We start from the raw sequence: 18,094 nt of genomic DNA, 5'->3' as shown, positions 1-18,094 counted from the left end.
CCGCATCACCTGTACGGAAGCCCTAGAGGCCCTGACGCCTGTTGGTGGCTCAGCTGGCGAGCTTCTGGCGCACTTTCACCTGCGCCAGGTGGGTGTGCAAAGCCGTCCCGAGAGAACTGGAGCGTGCTCTTCGGGCAGGGACACCACAGACTCCGTAATACGCTCTCATTCAATCTTCCGATGGCATTTTAATAGAACTTTAAGTGCATTTTTCTACACCCAAGTTGGTATTTCAGAGAGAATTGAGCAAGTACCAGAGTGCGTAAGGAAAATTTTCCATCTACCAGCTGCGGGTCTTGACTTCCTTCTGAATACTTATTTACATTGAGGTTATTCTGTTACAATTTGTACATGTTTTCATTTAACATCAAAGGGGTTACATAATTGGAGGGAAACCATTTTATCCTAACTTCCTCCTGGACATCGAGGTTTAATCCTCGAATATTTGTGCATGTTTTATTTTAAGCACCAAAGGGATTGTAGTTGGAATAAAACCACCTTCCTCATCATTAATAAAGTCCTACGCAGCAGCACCCACTTGTGACTTAGTGAGTACAGTTACAAATTTGTCACCACAGATGATGTAACATCTCAAACTTGACAGAGAAAGCTAAATCCAAACAAGTTACTATATTAAAGCATAAACCTGAATTAAATAACAGTATTTTTTTGTTTCCCAGTTCCCTATTTTCCTACTCTAAAACTTAGGTCCAAAATAATATTGAGAGCAACTTGTAACCGCAGGTGGAAAACTATTAAATTTGATTTGGATACTTATGGCACAACATACGAAGAAAAAAACAATTACTAAAAATTTAACTCTGATTGCTTAAATAATTGTTTCTCATTTAAGTAACTGTCATAGAAGTTGACTAGTATGGATGGCAATGGCAATAGCTATTTGTATAGTACTAAGTACCTAACCCCAAAATTGAGAGGTAGCTAATCTTGAATTTGTTGAATGAATTATGGTTTATGGCAATAGCTATGTGTTCAAATTTATTAAAATCACTGAATACATGAAAGACTCATAGGCAACCATTATCCAAGGTACTGTATTGACTACACTCAACAGGAAACTACCTATAAGTGTCACTTGTAGAAATCAAGTTGCAAAAAAGAAATTTCATGAAGCTCACATTAAGATTATATGTGGCAAGTTATAAATCAGCAATTATTTGTTATTTGAAAGGTCCAAAAGAAACTTATTAAAGCAAATTTCCTTTGCAATGTGAATCCAGCTACATAAATCAGTAAATTCTTATTAGAGATATTATGGACAGAAGTCTCAAAAGCCTGAAGAAAACTAGTTTATATCCACAAGCAAGTTTATTAGGAAGCTGCTAACACGGCTTTTAATTGTACAGCCTGGTCTTCCATTAGTTCAAGTCCTAGAATCCATCCTCAGCAAGTGGATGAAATATCTTCCTAACACTACCAGAAGGTCAAGGATCCCAAGCATTAAATATCATTCTTAGCCTAAGTTAAATTTCACCACATATATTTAGGGTTATTACTAGAAGACACTTAAAATGTGTGTATTTGATATCTGAGCTAGAACCCATTAGGCAAAATTTACTCTCCATCTTCCTTAGATATTCACACCTTTAGAATCAACAACTCATGTTTTACTACAATAAGTCCAGTTAAATCAGATCATTTTTAAATAACTGCCATTATTTCAGGAAGGTGAATGTAATAAATGAAAAATATAATCTCAGAACATAGTTTATTATGTGATTTAGTCTATACAGATGTAAGGTCTTTGCAGTGAATACTCTTAAAACTATTATCAAGTGCTCTTAAGAATTATCTGGAGCAATGGCCCCTTTGTTCAAAGCAAGCAATTCCGAGGATTCAGTAGCTTTTCCCATAGTAACTTTCAGCATCAGCTCAAAAACAAAACCACCACCAGACAGACATTAGATTCTTTGCCAATAGGAAGGATGAAAAGTTGATTTGTTGGTTTATTTTTGCCACTAAATAGCAATAAGTAAATTTCCCTCCAAATATAGCTCTTTAAAAAACAGCCCAGTTAAGAACTGAGAAGAACTGAGGGAGTGAGTGGTGATAAACACATAGGCCAGGATAGAGTTATCTATCATCTGTTAGAAATTTCAAGTAGATTTCAATCTGTGTGTTCACATACATTTGGAACTATCTTGGATTATTATAATGAAATTTTACCTGCCAGGTGTTTTTAAAAGGTATTCAGGGCACCATCATTAAAAGCAGTGTTTTAATGTTAAATATAACAGAACTTTCAAAAAAATGGGCAAAAAATTTTTAAAAGACTCATGATCTAGACACAACTATCTTGACTTTTTACACCTATAATCTACTTGAAGTATCAGTTACCAGTTGGATATACAGTAACAATTGTGTGCTATAAATATAAAAGTATTTGAAGGGTACACTGACATATATAAGGTTTACAGAAAGATCATATTAACTTAAGACTTGGCTATGGCTAAAGATGGAAAAGCAAAATATATTTGAAATTTGAATTTTTATGGCACAATAATAACTTAGTATTATTGACAAAAATAATCTGGCAGTTGAAAACAGGGGCATGGGAGTTACTATTAACTAGATTATGGAATAATGTATTCATAGTTATCCATAGATAGCTGAAGATTTCAAAATGGAGCTCTGATATTTTGACACAGTAATTACAGAGGTGCAAGTTGCTAGGTTACCACCAAGGTGTACAAAGGCTGAAATAAACAATATTAAAAATTTATGTAAATAAGATTCATATTTTATTTTCAAGTGACATATTTACAATCAAATATAAATTAAAGGCCTGCTTGCACACCGAAGCCAGGTCCTTTGGGTGGTTCAGTCAAAGAGGTGAGACCCCCAGCTGGCTCACAAGAGAAGCGTCCACTCCTAAAAACAAAAGCAAATAACATTAAATTGACTATTAATGATTATCATTTATAAATTTTTACTTAAAGAAGTTATAATTGTTACCTCACAACAGCTCAGTTAAGCAACTATTTTTCCCCAGAAACTAGCATAGATTATTTAACACAAACATTTCAAATGCTACAAGATTTTCTCTTCTTAAACAAGAAAACTGATGTATTGAATATCAAAACTCACTATAATTATAAAAACAACACTAATACCAGTTTCCCGTTATTGAGCAGTGTATATACCTTATTAGCTCATTTAATCTCAACAATGACATGAGACAAGTGACACTGGCTTTATTTCTCAGATACAGAAACCAAATCTCCGGGGACTCATCAACAGCCTAAGGAACAGAGCTTAACTACAGGAAAATAACCCAACTCATAGGACATTTTTAAAATCGTGTCTTAATAAACAGCCACTACATTTATTGTTCTTGTATTTGAATTTTATTTAGATTCTGATTTGCCACAGTGAACAGAAGGGAATATACACTTATATTCTATATTTGAAAGTAAACAGGAACTGGAAGGATTGGGAGGATGTCCCTTAGAAATAGTAAAGACAAAACCTATTTGTACTTATGTTTTTAAAGATCATATTAATTTATCAAAAAAACAGGAACCAGATCAAGGTTTCTAACACAGACACAAAGAAAACAAAAATATGTAGGAATCTATGAAGAGAAGCAACACAGAGTTGCTTCACAGAGAAAAACTTCTGTTTTTGTTTCACCCCCACACATACTTTCCCAGGTGATTGCTCAACCTCTGCTCTGTCTAACATCTGTTGCTAGAGCCTAGCTCAGCACCTATTCCAACTTCACCCTACCTATTCCCTAGCTTTGTTAATTTGCTTTGTTCTTCCTATAGGTTTTAGCTGAAGGATTTGTTCACTTTACATCTTTTTATTCCCTCTGTCTCTGTCCTTCACATTCTGTCATCAATCTTGTAAGTCTCTTTTTAGAGTCCTGGAAAATCATTTTTTGCTGAGAGGACAGGAAAGTAATCCACATAATCATTTATTAGATACTTCTAGCTATTATATAATGCAAGTAACAAAGTAGAAAATTGTAACAAAGAATGCCTAAAGTCAGAAATTAGTTAACATATTTGCATTATAGGTCACAATAAAAACCAGATCAAAAAACAGACACTGTGTACTATATGTCAGAGCTTGAAATTGTAGGGCAAGTGACAAAATGACATTTAACTTCAATAAAAAACAATATTTGGGTTTTAATTTTTTAATATGTAGTAACCGTCATACATGCTATTCTTTGACTGCCAGTGAAATAATGAAATTAACTTATTGTGAAGAATCTTCCTTCTACTCTTTTGTAGGTTCCCTCTTATGGTTTAAGCTAAGCTACCCTCTTTACCCAACACAAAGGGCCAATTTAAGATTATAAAAGCCAAAGTTTTTGGAACAATAAATGGAAGAATTAACTATGTACACTCCCTGAGCTCTTCACAGGATTATAGGATTTTATGTAAGAAAGTTATTTTAAGAATAACCTGGTCCAGTTTCCTAAAGTTTGTTCCATGAAATGACAATCCCAAGACATACTTGAGAGGGGTAAAAAAAGAGTTCTAGGGGTCTGTTGTATCTGCCTACAAACTTTCTCCTTTCCTCACCATTCACAAAATGCACATTAAATTATTACAAAGGCTGTAAAATCTCCCAGTAACGCCTATAAACTTTGTTTAATTTACTAGTCATGTAATTTTTCCCCTCATTTATCAGTAAACATGCTTTACAACACAAATACAGCAGCAATGATCTGGCCCTATCCATTTACCTGACAGCTACAATTTGCACTAGGGTTTTCAATAATAAAATAAAATTTCCCTGTTAATTTGTTATTAAAATGCTATCTATTAATCAACCTGTTCTCGCCACAATTCAAAAGGTAAATCCAAATTTTTAGCCATTCCGACACTATTTGTGCATTCATCATTTTAACCTGATTGCAGTCTAGAGAACTTGGTTTTCTATACAGTATTTTTTTTGCTGGTTCTATTTATTTTATTAAATTTATTGGGATGACAATGCTTAATAGGATCATACAGGTTTCAAGTACACCTTTCTTTTTTTATCAAGTATATTTTATTGATTACGCTATTACAGTTTTCCCAATTTTTTTCTCCCTTTTATCCCCCCTCTGGCCGGCACCCACCAACTCTCTAGCATTTCCTCTCCTCTTAGTTCGTATCCATGGGTTGTACATATATAAGTTCTGTGACTACTGTTTCCTATACCATTCTTAACCTCTACCTGTCTATTTTACACTTATTCCCTGGACCTTACCCCTCATCCTCTCTCTCCTCCTCCCCGCTGAAAACCCTCCATGTGATCTCCATTTCTCTGATTCTGTTCCTGTTCTAATTGTTTGCTTAGTTTTTGTTTTTGAGGTTCAGTTGTTGATAGTTGGGATTTTGCTGCCATTTTACTGTTCATAGTTTTGATGATCTTTTTCTTAGATAAGTCCCTTTATTATGAAAATATAATAAGGGCTTGGTGATGATGAACTCCTTTAAGTTGACCTTATCTCGGAAATACTTTATTTGCCCTTCCATTCTAAATGATAGCTTTGCTGGATAAAGTAATCTTGGATTTAAGTCCTTGCCTCTCATGACTTTGAATACTTTTTTCCAGCCCCTTCTTGCCTGCAAGGTTGCCTTTGAGAAATCAGCTGACAGTCTTATGGGTACTCCTTTGAAAGTAACTCTCTGCTTTCCTCTTGCTCCTTTTAAGATTATCTTTAATCTTCAGTAATTTTATGATTATGTGCCTTGGTGTGTTCCTCTTTGGGTCCAACTTCTTTGGGACTCTCTAGACTTCCTGGACTCCCTGGAAGTCTATTTCCTTTACCAGATTGTGGAAGTTTTCCTTTATTATTTGTTCAAATAAGTTTTCAATTCCTTGCTGTTGTTCTTCTCCTTCTGGCATCCCTATAATTCAGATATTGGAATGTTTCAGGTTGTCTCAGAGATTCCTCAGCCTCTCTTCATGGTTTGGAATTCTTGTTTCTTCATTCTGCTCCACCTGGATGCTTATTTTTATTTCTTCTTTTGTTCCAAATCATTGATTTAAATCCTTCCTGTCTCTGTTGGCTCCCTGTACATCTTCCTTTATTTCACTTTTCATAGCCTTCATTTTTTCCTCTAATTTGCAACCACCTTCAATTGATTCTGTGAGCATCCTGATTACCAGTGTTTTGAATTCCACATCAGATAGGTTGGATATCTCCTCATCACTTAGCTCTCTTTCTGGAGTTTTGCTGTATTCTTTCATTTGAAAGGTACACCTGTTAAGTTGTAGGGGGACAGGGCCTTAAGTAGTCTCCAGGGTAGGGCAACCCTCTTTGCTGTGTTGTGGCACTGTCTGTTGGGGAGGATTCAGAGAGGGAACAATGCAGCTCGCTTGCTGGGCTCTAGCCCCACTTTCCAACAAACTCTCATGTGAGACTGGGAGTTTCTCCCACTGTGGCAACCCCCACCATAGTCCACAGACAGTTGTAAGTCTATTTCCCATTCAGTCAGCCCTGCCCGCACAGATTGTCTACATAGGCCTGTCTGCCCATCTCCCTCCTACCAGTCTGGGTGGTCTGGCTGTTTCTTTTAATTCCCTGGTTGTCAGAATTCAATGCAGTTTGATTTTCTGACACTTCTGGTTGTTTACTGTTTTTAGATTGGTTGTTACCTACTTTTGGCTGTGCAAGGAAGTGAAGGGTTTCTACCTACACCTCCACCTTTGTAGTAACCCTAAGAGGAAGACTATTTAATAAATGGTATTGGGAAAACTGGATAGACACATTCAAAAGAATGAAGCTTGTATACTTTCTTGTAGGAGGGCTCCGCCCACACAGCCCACCCCCCACCCTCCCCCAGCTACCATGCATGAGAATAAGTCTACCAAGGTATGACCTGCTTGGGGAGGAAAGGTGGCCAAGCTCTCAAAGTAGAAGGACCAATTTAAGATATCTTTGTAAAACTAAACATGACAAATTAAAGTTGGATTCAAAATTACTTTTTTGCAAGTGGATACTAAAAAACATCCATGTTAATTAGTAATTTGAAAAACAAGTTTAGAATTTATTTTCAGTACTTTAATTGAAAATAAGAACCTCAGCGCAAAAATATTTGTTTATTAATGTTAAAATAAGAAAGAATATTGTTTTACTATCAGCTTACTATTTTCTTTTTAGCTATCATTTACCAAAAATTAAAAAGCAGTTTTGAACAGCACAGAAGCATCATTTTTTACTAATTTTTGCCAGGGTAGACTTCCTAGTGGTACTCAGAAACCAGTTACTACTGAAACATTACTCAAAACCTCACAACGAGCACTTTTTCAAATAAGTAAGCAGGGAGCTTTAGTATAAAAAAACTTGTAATTTGGGTATTATTTTCATCACAGTATCTCTCATTATCATATATATCCAAGACATTAACTTTGAGAAAGAGAGGATAAGGTCTTGTTTTCATATGCTGGGAAGACATTCAAGAACAATCTTTTATAGCTGACATCATACTAAATGGGCAAAAACTACAAGTGTTTCCCTTAAAACCAGGCACAAGACAGGAATGCCTCATCACCACTCTTATTCAATATACTACTGAAAGTTCTAGCCACAACAATCAGACAAGACATAAAAGGCAACCAAATTGGAAGGAAGTAAAACTGTCCTTTTTGCACATGACATAATATTGTACAAAGAAAACACTAAAGGCTCCACCAAAAGGCTACTAGAGCTAATAAATGAATTCAACAACATAGCAGGACACAAACATGTTTCAGAAATTGGTGGCATTTTTATACACCAATAATGACCTATCAGAAAGAGAAACTAACAACACAATCTCATTTATTACTGCAACAAAAAAGATAACTAGATAAAATACATAGAAATAAATTTAACCTAAGAAGTAAAAAACTTATACTTGGAAAACTATAGTACACTGAAGAAAGAAACTGAGGAAGACACCAGTAAGTGGAACCATATACTGTGTTCATAGATTGGAAGATTTAACATAAATAAAATGTCTGTACTACCCAAAGCAATCTGTAGACTCAATGCAATTCTCCACAGATCTAGAAAAAATATTCCAAAAATGTATATGGAAACAAAAAAGACTGCAAATAACCTCAGCAATCTTTTATTTAATTTGATCTTTATTGTATTTTTCCCATTACCATTGCTCCCCTTATACCCTTGGCCCCCAGGAATCACACTGTAGTACATGTCCATGAGTCCTTTTCCTTTTTGCTCAATCCCTCCACCCCACAACTGGCCCCCAACTAGCTGTCACCTCTCTGTCTATGGGTCTGTCACTATTTTGCTTGTTAGTTCAGTTTGCTCATTAGATTCCACATGAGTGAAACCACATGGTTTTTGTCTTTCTGTGACTAGCTTATTTCACTTGACATAATGTTCTCCAAGTCCATCTATACTGTGGCAAAGGGTAAAATTTTCTTCTTTTGCACAGTTGAGTAGAATTTCATTGTGTAAATGGTCCATAGTTCTTTTATCCATTCATCTACTGATGGACACAAACTGCAATGTGTCCACCAAAGGTTTCCATATCTTGGTGTCTATAAATAACACTGCAATGAACATAGGGGTGCTTATGTTCTTTTGAATGAGTGTTTTGGGGCTCCTTCAGATGTATTTTCAGAAGTAGAACCACTAGGTCAAAAGACAGATCCATTTTTAATTTTTTGAGGTATCCCCATACTGCTTTCCACAATGGCTGCATCAGTCTGCATTCCTACCAATAGTGCAAAAGGGTTCCCCTTTCTCCACATCCTCACCAGCACCTTTTCTTTCTTGGTTTACTGATGATAGCCATTTTGACAGGTGTGAGATGCTATCTCATTGTGGTTTTAATTTGCATTTTTCTGATAATTAGTGACATTGAGCATGTTTTCATATTTCTATTGGCTATCTATATGTCCTATTTGGAGAAGTGTCTAGTCAGGTCCTTTGCCCATTTTTAACTGGGTTATTTGTTTTTTGTGTGTTGAGTTTTTTAAGTATTCTATAACTTTTGGGTATTAAGTCCTTATCAGAGGTACTGGTGAATATGTTCTCCCATTCTGTGTGTTGTCTTTTTATTTTGTTGATGATTTCCTTTGCTGTGCAAAACCTTTTTAGTTTGATGTAGTCCCATTTGTTTATTTTTTCTTGTCTCTCTTGCCTGGGAAGATATGTCCAATAAAAAATTTCTACAAGCAATGTCCAAGATTTGGCTGCCTATGTTTTCTTCTAGGATTTTTATAGTTTTGGGTCTAACATTGAAGTCTTTGATCTACTTGGAATTTATTCTTGTGTGTGGTGTAAGCAGGTGGTCTAATTTTATTTTTCTGTACATATCTGTTCAATTTTCCCAATACCACTTATTGGGGAAAAAAACTGTCTTTAACCCATTGTATATGTTTGCTTCCTCAGTTGAGTATTAATTGACTATAATAAAGGAGTGGGTTCATTTCTGGGCTCTCTATTCTGTTCCATTAATCTATGTGTGTTTATGCCCATTTCAGGCTGTATATCAATACTATGGCATTTTAGTAGAGTTAGATATTAGGTAGCTTGATTCCTGACACTGTTCTTCTTTCTCAGGATTGCTGTTGCCTTTTGTGGTTCCAAATAAATTTTTGAAATATTACTTCTAGTTCTGTGAAATACGTTATTGGAATCTTGATAAGAATTAAGTTGCATTTGAAGATTGCTTTCAGTTGTATGGACATTTTAATGACATTAATTCTTCCTATCCATGAACACGTTGTGTGTTTCCACTTATTTGTATCCTCCTCAATTACATTCTTCAGTATCTTACACTATTCTAGTTAAACATCCTTGGTTAAGTTTATTCCAAAGTATTTTATTCCTTTTAAAGCAATTGTGAATGGGATTTTTTTTTGCACAGATTTGAAATTGCTTTAATTTTTTACTCTGAATATGTCTTTTTCCTACACACATTTTTAAAAAGACTATTTTATTAATTGTTCTATTTATTATTAAATTTATTTATTTATTTTTAGAGGGGAAGGGATAGGAGAGAAGGAGAGAAATATCAATGTATGGTTGCCTCTCATGGGTCCCCTGCTGGGAACTGGCCTGCAACCCAGGCATGTGCCCTGACTGGGAATCGAACCGTGATCCTTTGGTTCACAGGCCCACGCTCAATCCACTGAGCTACACCAGCCAGGGCTGGGATTGTTTTCTTAATTTCCCTTTCTGTTAGTTCATTATTAACCTCAGCAATCTATTTTTTCATTTTATTTTAACATATTTTATTGATTATGCTCTTATAGTTGTCCCATTCCATCCCCCATTTATCCCTCTTTATTTCCCTCCACCCTGCACCATACCTCCTGCCTGCATTACCCCTCTTTAGTTCATGTCCACGAGTTGTACATATAAGTTCTTTGGCTTCTCCATTTCCCATACTATTCTTAACCTCACCCTGTCTATTTTGTACCTACCATTTAGACTTATTCCCTGTATCTTCGTCTCCTTTCTCCCCCTGCCTGCTCCTTACTGATAACCCTCCAGGTGATCTCCATTTCTGTGAACTTGTTCTTGTTCTAGCTGTTTGCTTAGTTCGTTTGTTGTTGTTGTTTTAGGTTCACTTGTTGAGAGTTGTTTGTCATTTTACTGTTCATATTTTTTATTTTCTTTTTCTTAGAAAAGTCCCTTTAACATTTCATAGAGTAAGAGATTGGTGATGATGAACTCCTTTAACCTGCCCTTATCTGGGAAGCACTGTATCTGCCCTTCCATTCTAAATGATTGCTTTGCTGGGTCAAGTAATCCTGGATGTAGGTCCTTTCCTTTCATTACTGCAAATACTTCTTTCCAGTCCCTCCATGCCTGTAAGATTCCTTTTGAGAAATCAGCTGATAGTTTAATAGGAACTCCTTTGTAGGAAACTGTCTCCTTTTCTCTTGCTGCTTTTAATATTCTTTCCTTATCTTTAATCTTGGCTAATGTAATTATGATGTGCCTTGGTGTGTTCCTCCTTGGATCCAACTTTTTTCGGACTCTGAGCTTCCTGGACTTCCTGGAATTGTATTTCCTTCACCAGATTGGGGAAGTTCTCCTTCATTATTTGTCTGAATAAGTTTTCCATTTCTTGCTCTTCTTTTTCTCCTTCTGGCATCCCTATAATTTGGATGTTGGAACATTTAAACTTGTCCTAGAGTTTTCTAAGCCTCTCATTTTCTTGAACTCTTGTTTCTTCATTCTTTTCTGGTTGAATGTTTATTTCTTCCTTCTGGTCCAATCGTCGGTTTGAGTCTTGGTTTCCTTCCCTTCACTGTTGGTTCCCTGTACATTTTCCTTTATTTCACTTTTCATAGCCTCCAATTTTACCTCTATTTTGCGACCATACTCAACCATTTCTGTGAGCATCCTAATTACCAGTGTTCTAAACTGTGCATCTGATGGGTTGGCTATCTCTTCATCCCTTAGTTGTATTTTTTCTGGAGCTTTGATCTGTTCTTTCTCTTGGGCCATTTTTTTTTTTTTTTTTTTTTGGTCTCAGCACACTGGTCTGGATGAATGCTTTTTTAACTCCCTGGTTGTCAGAGTTCCATACAATTTTCTGGCAGTTCTGTTAGTTTTTTGTTTTTAGATTTGTTGTTGTCCTTCTTTTGGTTGTGCAAGGAGGCACAGTGTATCTACCTATACCTCCATCTTGGTCAGAAGAGTCTCAGCAATCTTGAGAAAAAGAACAAAGTTGTAGGAATCACAATACATGATATCAAACTATACTACAAGGCTACTGTATTCAAAACAGCCTGGTAATGGCATAAGAACAGGCATATAGATCAATTGAACAGAACCCAGAAATGGTTGATGGGAAAGTTGGACAGGTACATGCAAAAAAATGATATCACACTACTGATTATACCATACACTAGAAAAAAACTCAAAATGGATAAAACACTTAAATGTAAGTAGCAAAACCATAAAAATCCTAGAAGAAAATGTAGGCTGTAAAATCTCAGATCTCTCTCATTGCAATATTTTTCCTGATATATCTCACAGGGCAAGGGAAATAAAGGAAAAAGAATAAACAAAAGGGACTGTATCAAACTAACAAGCTTCTGCACAGTAAAAAGAAACCACAAACAAAACAAAAAGGGAACTCACTGTATGGGATAACATATCCTATTGTATGGGATAACATATTTGCCAATGATGTATCTGATAAGCAGTTAATTTACAAAATATACTAAAAAGTTGTACACCCAACACCAGGAAAACAAATAATCCATTGAAAAAATGGTCAAAGGACCAGACAGACAGACACTTCTCCAAAGAGGACATACTGAAGGCCAGAAAACATATGCAAAAATCAGAGATGCAAATTAAAACCACAAGGAGATAACATCTCATCACACTTGCCAGAATGGCTACCATCAATAAATCATCAAACAACAAGCAATGGTGAGGATGTAGAGAAAAGGGAACCCTAGTGCACTATTGGTGGGAATGCAGACCAGTGGAAGCCACTGTGGAGAACAGCATAAAGTTTCCTCAAAATATTAAAAATGGAACCTCCTTTTGACCCAGCAATCCCACTTCTGGGAATATATCCTAAAAATCCTAAATCACCAATTCAAAAGAATATATATACACCCCTTTATGTTTATACAGCATTATATATAATACAAGTGCCCATCAATAGACAAATGGATAAAAAAGCTGTGGTCCATTTAAACAATGGAATAGTACATGGCTGTAAAAAAAAAAAGAAGGAAATCTCACATTTTGCAACAGCATGGATGGACCTGGAGATTATTATGCTAAATGAAATAAGCCAGTCACAGAAAGACACATACTATGTGATCTCACTTATATGTGGAATCTAATGAATAAAATAAAGTGACAAACAAAATAGAAACAGAGGCAGGGATACACACAACAGACTGACAGCTGTCAGATGGGGTAGGGAAGGGGAGTGGGGACTGGATGAAAGAAGGTGAAGAGATCAGCCAAAGAACTCATATGCATAACCCATAGATACACACAACAGTGGGGTACTAGCCAGAGGGAAGGTGGAGGCAGGCTAGGTAGAGATGGGCCAAAGGCGGGGTAGGGGCAGGGAGGTAAGGGGAACATCTATAATAGTGTCCACAATAAAAATAAAGTTAAAAAAGTACAACCTTTATATACCATTGATAGACCTTCTGCAATTATTGAAAAATAAGATTTATATCTGCTTGTTAAACAAGAGTTGATAAGCTGAAAATAAAAGAATTTCAGAAACCAATAGCTCTAAAGTCTTGGCTCAGACCTAGAACATTAAAAAAAAAATCTCAGTGAACTATTTTCAATGACTGATTATCGACACTCCTACTGTAATTAGATGTTGAAAATTCTTAACTGTGGTGCTTAGTTCTTGTTTATTAAAATGTCAAAATACAATGATGTTATCATATCTCATATATTAAACACAATAGATTTCACCCCTGGTAATCTCATGCAGACTTATGGCTTTAAATACCATCTATAACAACTAATGAATCCCTAATTCATATTACCAACCCTAATCTGTCCCCTAAATTTCAGGCTCTCATATATACCTTTAGCATTCTACCATGGATGTTTAGTAGGCATCTCAAACTTAACATGTACAAAAAATGCTCCCTAAACTTGTTGTATCCTACATGTTCCCCATGTTATTTAGAGGAACCACTAAGGTGCTCAGATGAAAAAGCTAGAAATCACTCATAATTCCTCTGCTCCACAACATCCACTAAATTTTAAAATATTCTCCACTCAGCAACTAGGACAGTAATTTTAACAAGATCATTCTATCATTCCTTACTGGAAAGATTCCAACAACAGATTTTTATTGTAGTTAGGATTCAACTCAAATTATTTATCTGCACACCTATCTACCTCACTGAGCCTTTCTGCCACTTTCCTTATCACTTCACTGCAACCACACTGTCATCTTACGTTTCCTCCAGGGACTTACTGCATCCTCTCCCCCTTCCCTGGGACATTGTTACTCCAATTCTTTACATGGTTTCTTTTGGCTTATCTTCAAGTCATGGCTCAAATGTCACCACCACAGAGAGACCCCTCCTGACTAAATTTGCCCCCAGTCATTCTTGAACTTCTAATTCTGCTTTGTCTTAGCATCAATTACTCAGATATTATATTAGTTGTCTATCTCCATTACTAGAATTAAAATATAAGATATCTGACCATTTTACCTTGTTTATAATTACACGCAAAATCTAAACAGTGCCAGGCATGGAGCACACAGCCAGAAATGTTTGTGAAATAAATGAATGGTGAGGGAATGCAATAAAGCAGACAAAGCAACTGTGTGGCGGAACATTAATATTGGATTATGCTGTGATTGATCGAAGGAAAGAAGGTTCTAAGAAGCAAAATTGTAACTACTAAGAAAAGGTAACATCTAAAGAAACCAAGTAGATTTTATGAGGAAATCTGCACTTCACATATGAAAACAAAGTACCCAGTCCTGGCTGGGTAGCTGAGTTGGTTAGAGTGTCATCCCAATACACCAAGGTTGTGGATATGATCCCTGGTCGGGGCACATACAAGAATCAACCAATGAATGCATAAGTAAGTGGAACAACAAATCAATGTTTTTTTTTCTCTCATTCTCTCTCAAAAAAAATCAATTGATCAAAAACAAAAGTACCCAAAAGTTGAAAGAAGTTACAGATTTGTGTATAAATACAAGCACAGTATAACATCTGAGTCCTAAAAACAAGCTGAAGTTTGTGGAAAATAGGACTTTTCTGGGGGTTTTGCGGGGAGGGTAAGATAGCTGATTTTGAAGCAGAGGTAAGTAAGAGACAGGACCAGTGGCTAAGAAAGATATTGTAATGTTCAAAAGGCTTCACTTTGGTAGCCTCCAAAAAGGAGAATGACTCTTCACGTAGAAATGTTTTACCCCCCAAAACATAAGTGTAGCCCAAGAAAGTGAAGAACTAGGAAGAAAATTCGAAACCAATTTAAGTAAATTCAATTTGAATGTTAAAAGAAGTACGTGTTTCTTAGAATAGAATAGAATAGTCAATCGGGGCCAGCTTGCCTTTACTAAAGTTTTCCTGAACTGACCTCTTTTTCTTATTAGGTAGGGTTATTAGTCTGCCAGAACGAGTGAGTACTTCTAGAGTACAGATTATAGAACCACTCATTTCCTCTGACTTAGCAATCCAACTGCATGGCTTTTGTTATTTGTAACAAAAAGTAGGAAAATACATTTTAAAACAGGGGAATAAAGAACATATCAGCCCTGGTTGCTGTGGCTCAGTGGATTGAGTGCTGGCCTGCAGACGAAAGGTTACTGGTTCGATTCTCAGTCAGGGCACATGTTTGAGTTGTGGGCCAAGTCCCCAGTTTAGGGCATGCAAAAGATAACTGATGTTTCTTTTAAACATCAATACTTCTCTTCCTCTCTTTCTCTCTCTCCTTTCCCCCTCTCTAAAAATAAATAAAATCTCCTGGCTGGTGTAGCTCAGTGGATTGAGTGCAGGCCTGTGAACCACACGATCGCAGTTCGGTTCCCAGTTAGGGCACGTGCCTGGGTTGCAGGCCAGCTCCCAGCAGGGAACTCACGAGAGGCAACCATACATTGATATTTCTCTCCTTCCCTTCCCCTCTAAAGATAAATAAATAAAATCTTAAAAATAAATAAATAAATAAATAAAAATAAATAAAATCTTAAAACACACACACATCACAGATCTTTTAATACATTAGAATACTATATGGGCATTAAAACCTACAGATATGTTGAAAGAAAGAAATTTTATAAGCAGAAAGAAATACTTATAAAAAGATTACGATTGTATTAACCATACTAATATTTGCTAGTATTAAGAAAGTGATGTGAACAAATAGATATGGAATAGAGGTTTATTTAGCAGCAAAGGCTCAGGTTTATAACTGAAAGAAAAGTATCGGTAATTAGTATAACACAAATGCAGGATAGGAGCAAACAGTGTGCTTAAGTTGAAAAAGATCTATGCATAACTGATTATATGTGCAATTAATGGAGTAATGTATCTGAGGCCAGAGTTGATGTAATTAGGCTTCATTATTACAAGCATAATGTCTGGAACAAAAGAGACAGTCCCACACTGCTCTGCATACTGCTTGGCACATAAATACACACACACATATCAAACAATGTGATTACTTTGTATCAAATTAAAAAGGTCACTAGTCAACTAGAAAAACCTGAGAGGAGAGAGACCAAACTCTCTAATACAAGGAAAAACAATGAAACAACTGTGGAGACTGAATCTGAGAAAAGGATATGGGGAAGACAAGATAGCTATTTTAAGTGACTGAAGAGCCATCCGTCATGTGGAAGATGTATAAAAATTACTTTCTACAGGGAATAAGTAGCATACATGGCAGGTACAAAATAGACAGGGGAAGGTTAAGAATAGTATAGGAAATGGAGAAGCCAAAGAACTTACAAGTACGACCCATGGACACGAACTAAGGGGGCAGGGAATGTGGGTGGGAGGGGCTGTGCAGGGCGGAGAGAATTAAAGGGGAGAGAATGGGTCAACTATAATAGCATAATCAATAAAATATATTAAAAAACCCCACAAATATTAGTAATGCCCAGTTGAGAAAAACAACATAAATATTATGATTTTTATACATATTAAACATAAACACACATACAAAATTTACCTTTTGTTGATTCAAAGGGTAGAATAGGACCATTAGATATTAGGAGACAGACTTTGAGTCAATCTTTTGGCAGTGTGAACTTTTAAATAATAAATTACATTTCTTTGTAGTAAATTTCCCTTCTCTATAAACATTCAAGTAGATACTAGGTGATTATCTGATAGGGTTTTAGAGAAGGAAAAAAATTCTTGCTTTAGGTGACAGGTTGGTATAGATACTATCCAAGGCTCCTAGCAACTTCTGTGAACATGGGGTATGAAGTTTTGCTCGTTTTTTTTTTTATGATTTCATTTATTTATTTTTAGAGAGAGGGGAAAGGAGGGAGAGAGGGAGGGAGAAAAACACGGATGTGAGAGAGAATATTGATCAGTTTCCTCTCCTATGTCCCCTACTGGGCACCAAACCTGCAACCAGGCATGTGCCCTGACCAGGAATGGAACTGGCAACCTTTGGCTTTATGAGATGAAGCCTGGCCAACTGGCCACACCAGTAAGGGTAGGAGTATAAAGTTTTAAAAATTAAGTTTAAGTAAAAGACTAATTCAGGTTAAAGCTTTAAAATTCATTATATAAAAATAAAAGCATACCTTGGCCCAGGTTTTGGAGTTTTGCCAGCCTTGAGCTCATCAATAATTTCTTCAATATCCTTAGGTGTCAGATCCTCCTACAAAAAATATTAGAATGATTTTCTATTACTGAAATCTGTGTAAATCCCTAACATCACTTAGTTTATTGTTTGTCTCTCTCAATTTACAAGTTAGTTATCAAGGTAGCAGCAACTGAGTAACTTCTATATATACATATAGTACATACTGCTAAAGGCAATATGCAGGAAGAGCTGCTGCTGAAGAGGCAATACAGACTAGTGCTATGAAGTATGATAGTTCTGTATTTCAGTCCTCATTCTATAACCTACTCGCCAGTAATCTTAGACAAGTTACTTAGCCTCCCAGTCCTTCAATTGTAAACCTACTTGAGTATTCAATGAGAAAATATATAAAACAGAACAGTGCCATGGCAGATGCTCAACAAATGCTACACCACTGAAGAAACACTGAGGTGGCAAATAGTAATTAGAACCAGCAGGCATAGTAACTTAAAAGTGTATGACCTAAATATCTACTATCCTAGCAGTATCTTCTTTCTTTCCCAGGTGAAATTCACAGTTTCAAAATTCACTTAATTTTCAAAGGTAAAGTTAAAAAGTTAAAATAAATGTGTCAATATTTTTGACACATTTACTTTGATGACCCTGACCCTTCAAACTCCATTTCAACTAAAACCGCTCTATATTTTATATACTGCACCTGTGTAAAATTTTTAACTCAAGAAAGGGTTCTGTTATTTTAAATAATAAATACAATTGAAACACGTGTACTTGTATGCCTAGCTGCTACAACCTAGGTTTAATCAAAAGACAGTCAAAACAGAATGGAAAGATTAAACTAAGAGAAAGGTGCCTAAA

The 18,094-nt window shown here is 35.9% G+C and overlaps 1 protein-coding gene across 1 annotated transcript in view; it reads right to left on the bottom strand.

Annotated features, from left to right (window-relative positions):
* Positions 1-1,708: 1,708 nt before the first annotated feature.
* Positions 1,709-18,094, bottom strand: part of NDUFV2 (NADH:ubiquinone oxidoreductase core subunit V2) — a 42,712-nt gene continuing 26,326 nt past the window's right edge. The window contains exons 7-8 of the mRNA XM_037050356.1: positions 17,217-17,293; positions 1,709-2,892 (exon numbers count right to left, since the gene is read on the bottom strand). Coding sequence (XP_036906251.1) covers positions 2,799-2,892; positions 17,217-17,293 — 171 coding nt within the window. The 3' untranslated portion in view covers positions 1,709-2,798. The remainder of the gene's footprint in view (positions 2,893-17,216; positions 17,294-18,094) is intronic.

This window comes from Sturnira hondurensis, unplaced genomic scaffold, assembly GCF_014824575.4.
Source record: "Sturnira hondurensis isolate 20B ecotype Veracruz unplaced genomic scaffold, ASM1482457v3 Scaffold0006713, whole genome shotgun sequence".
In the NCBI taxonomy this organism is placed as follows: Eukaryota; Metazoa; Chordata; class Mammalia; order Chiroptera; family Phyllostomidae; genus Sturnira; species Sturnira hondurensis.
The sequence above is the reverse complement of the archived record's forward strand: the minus strand, read 5'-3'. Positions and strand labels throughout refer to the sequence as shown.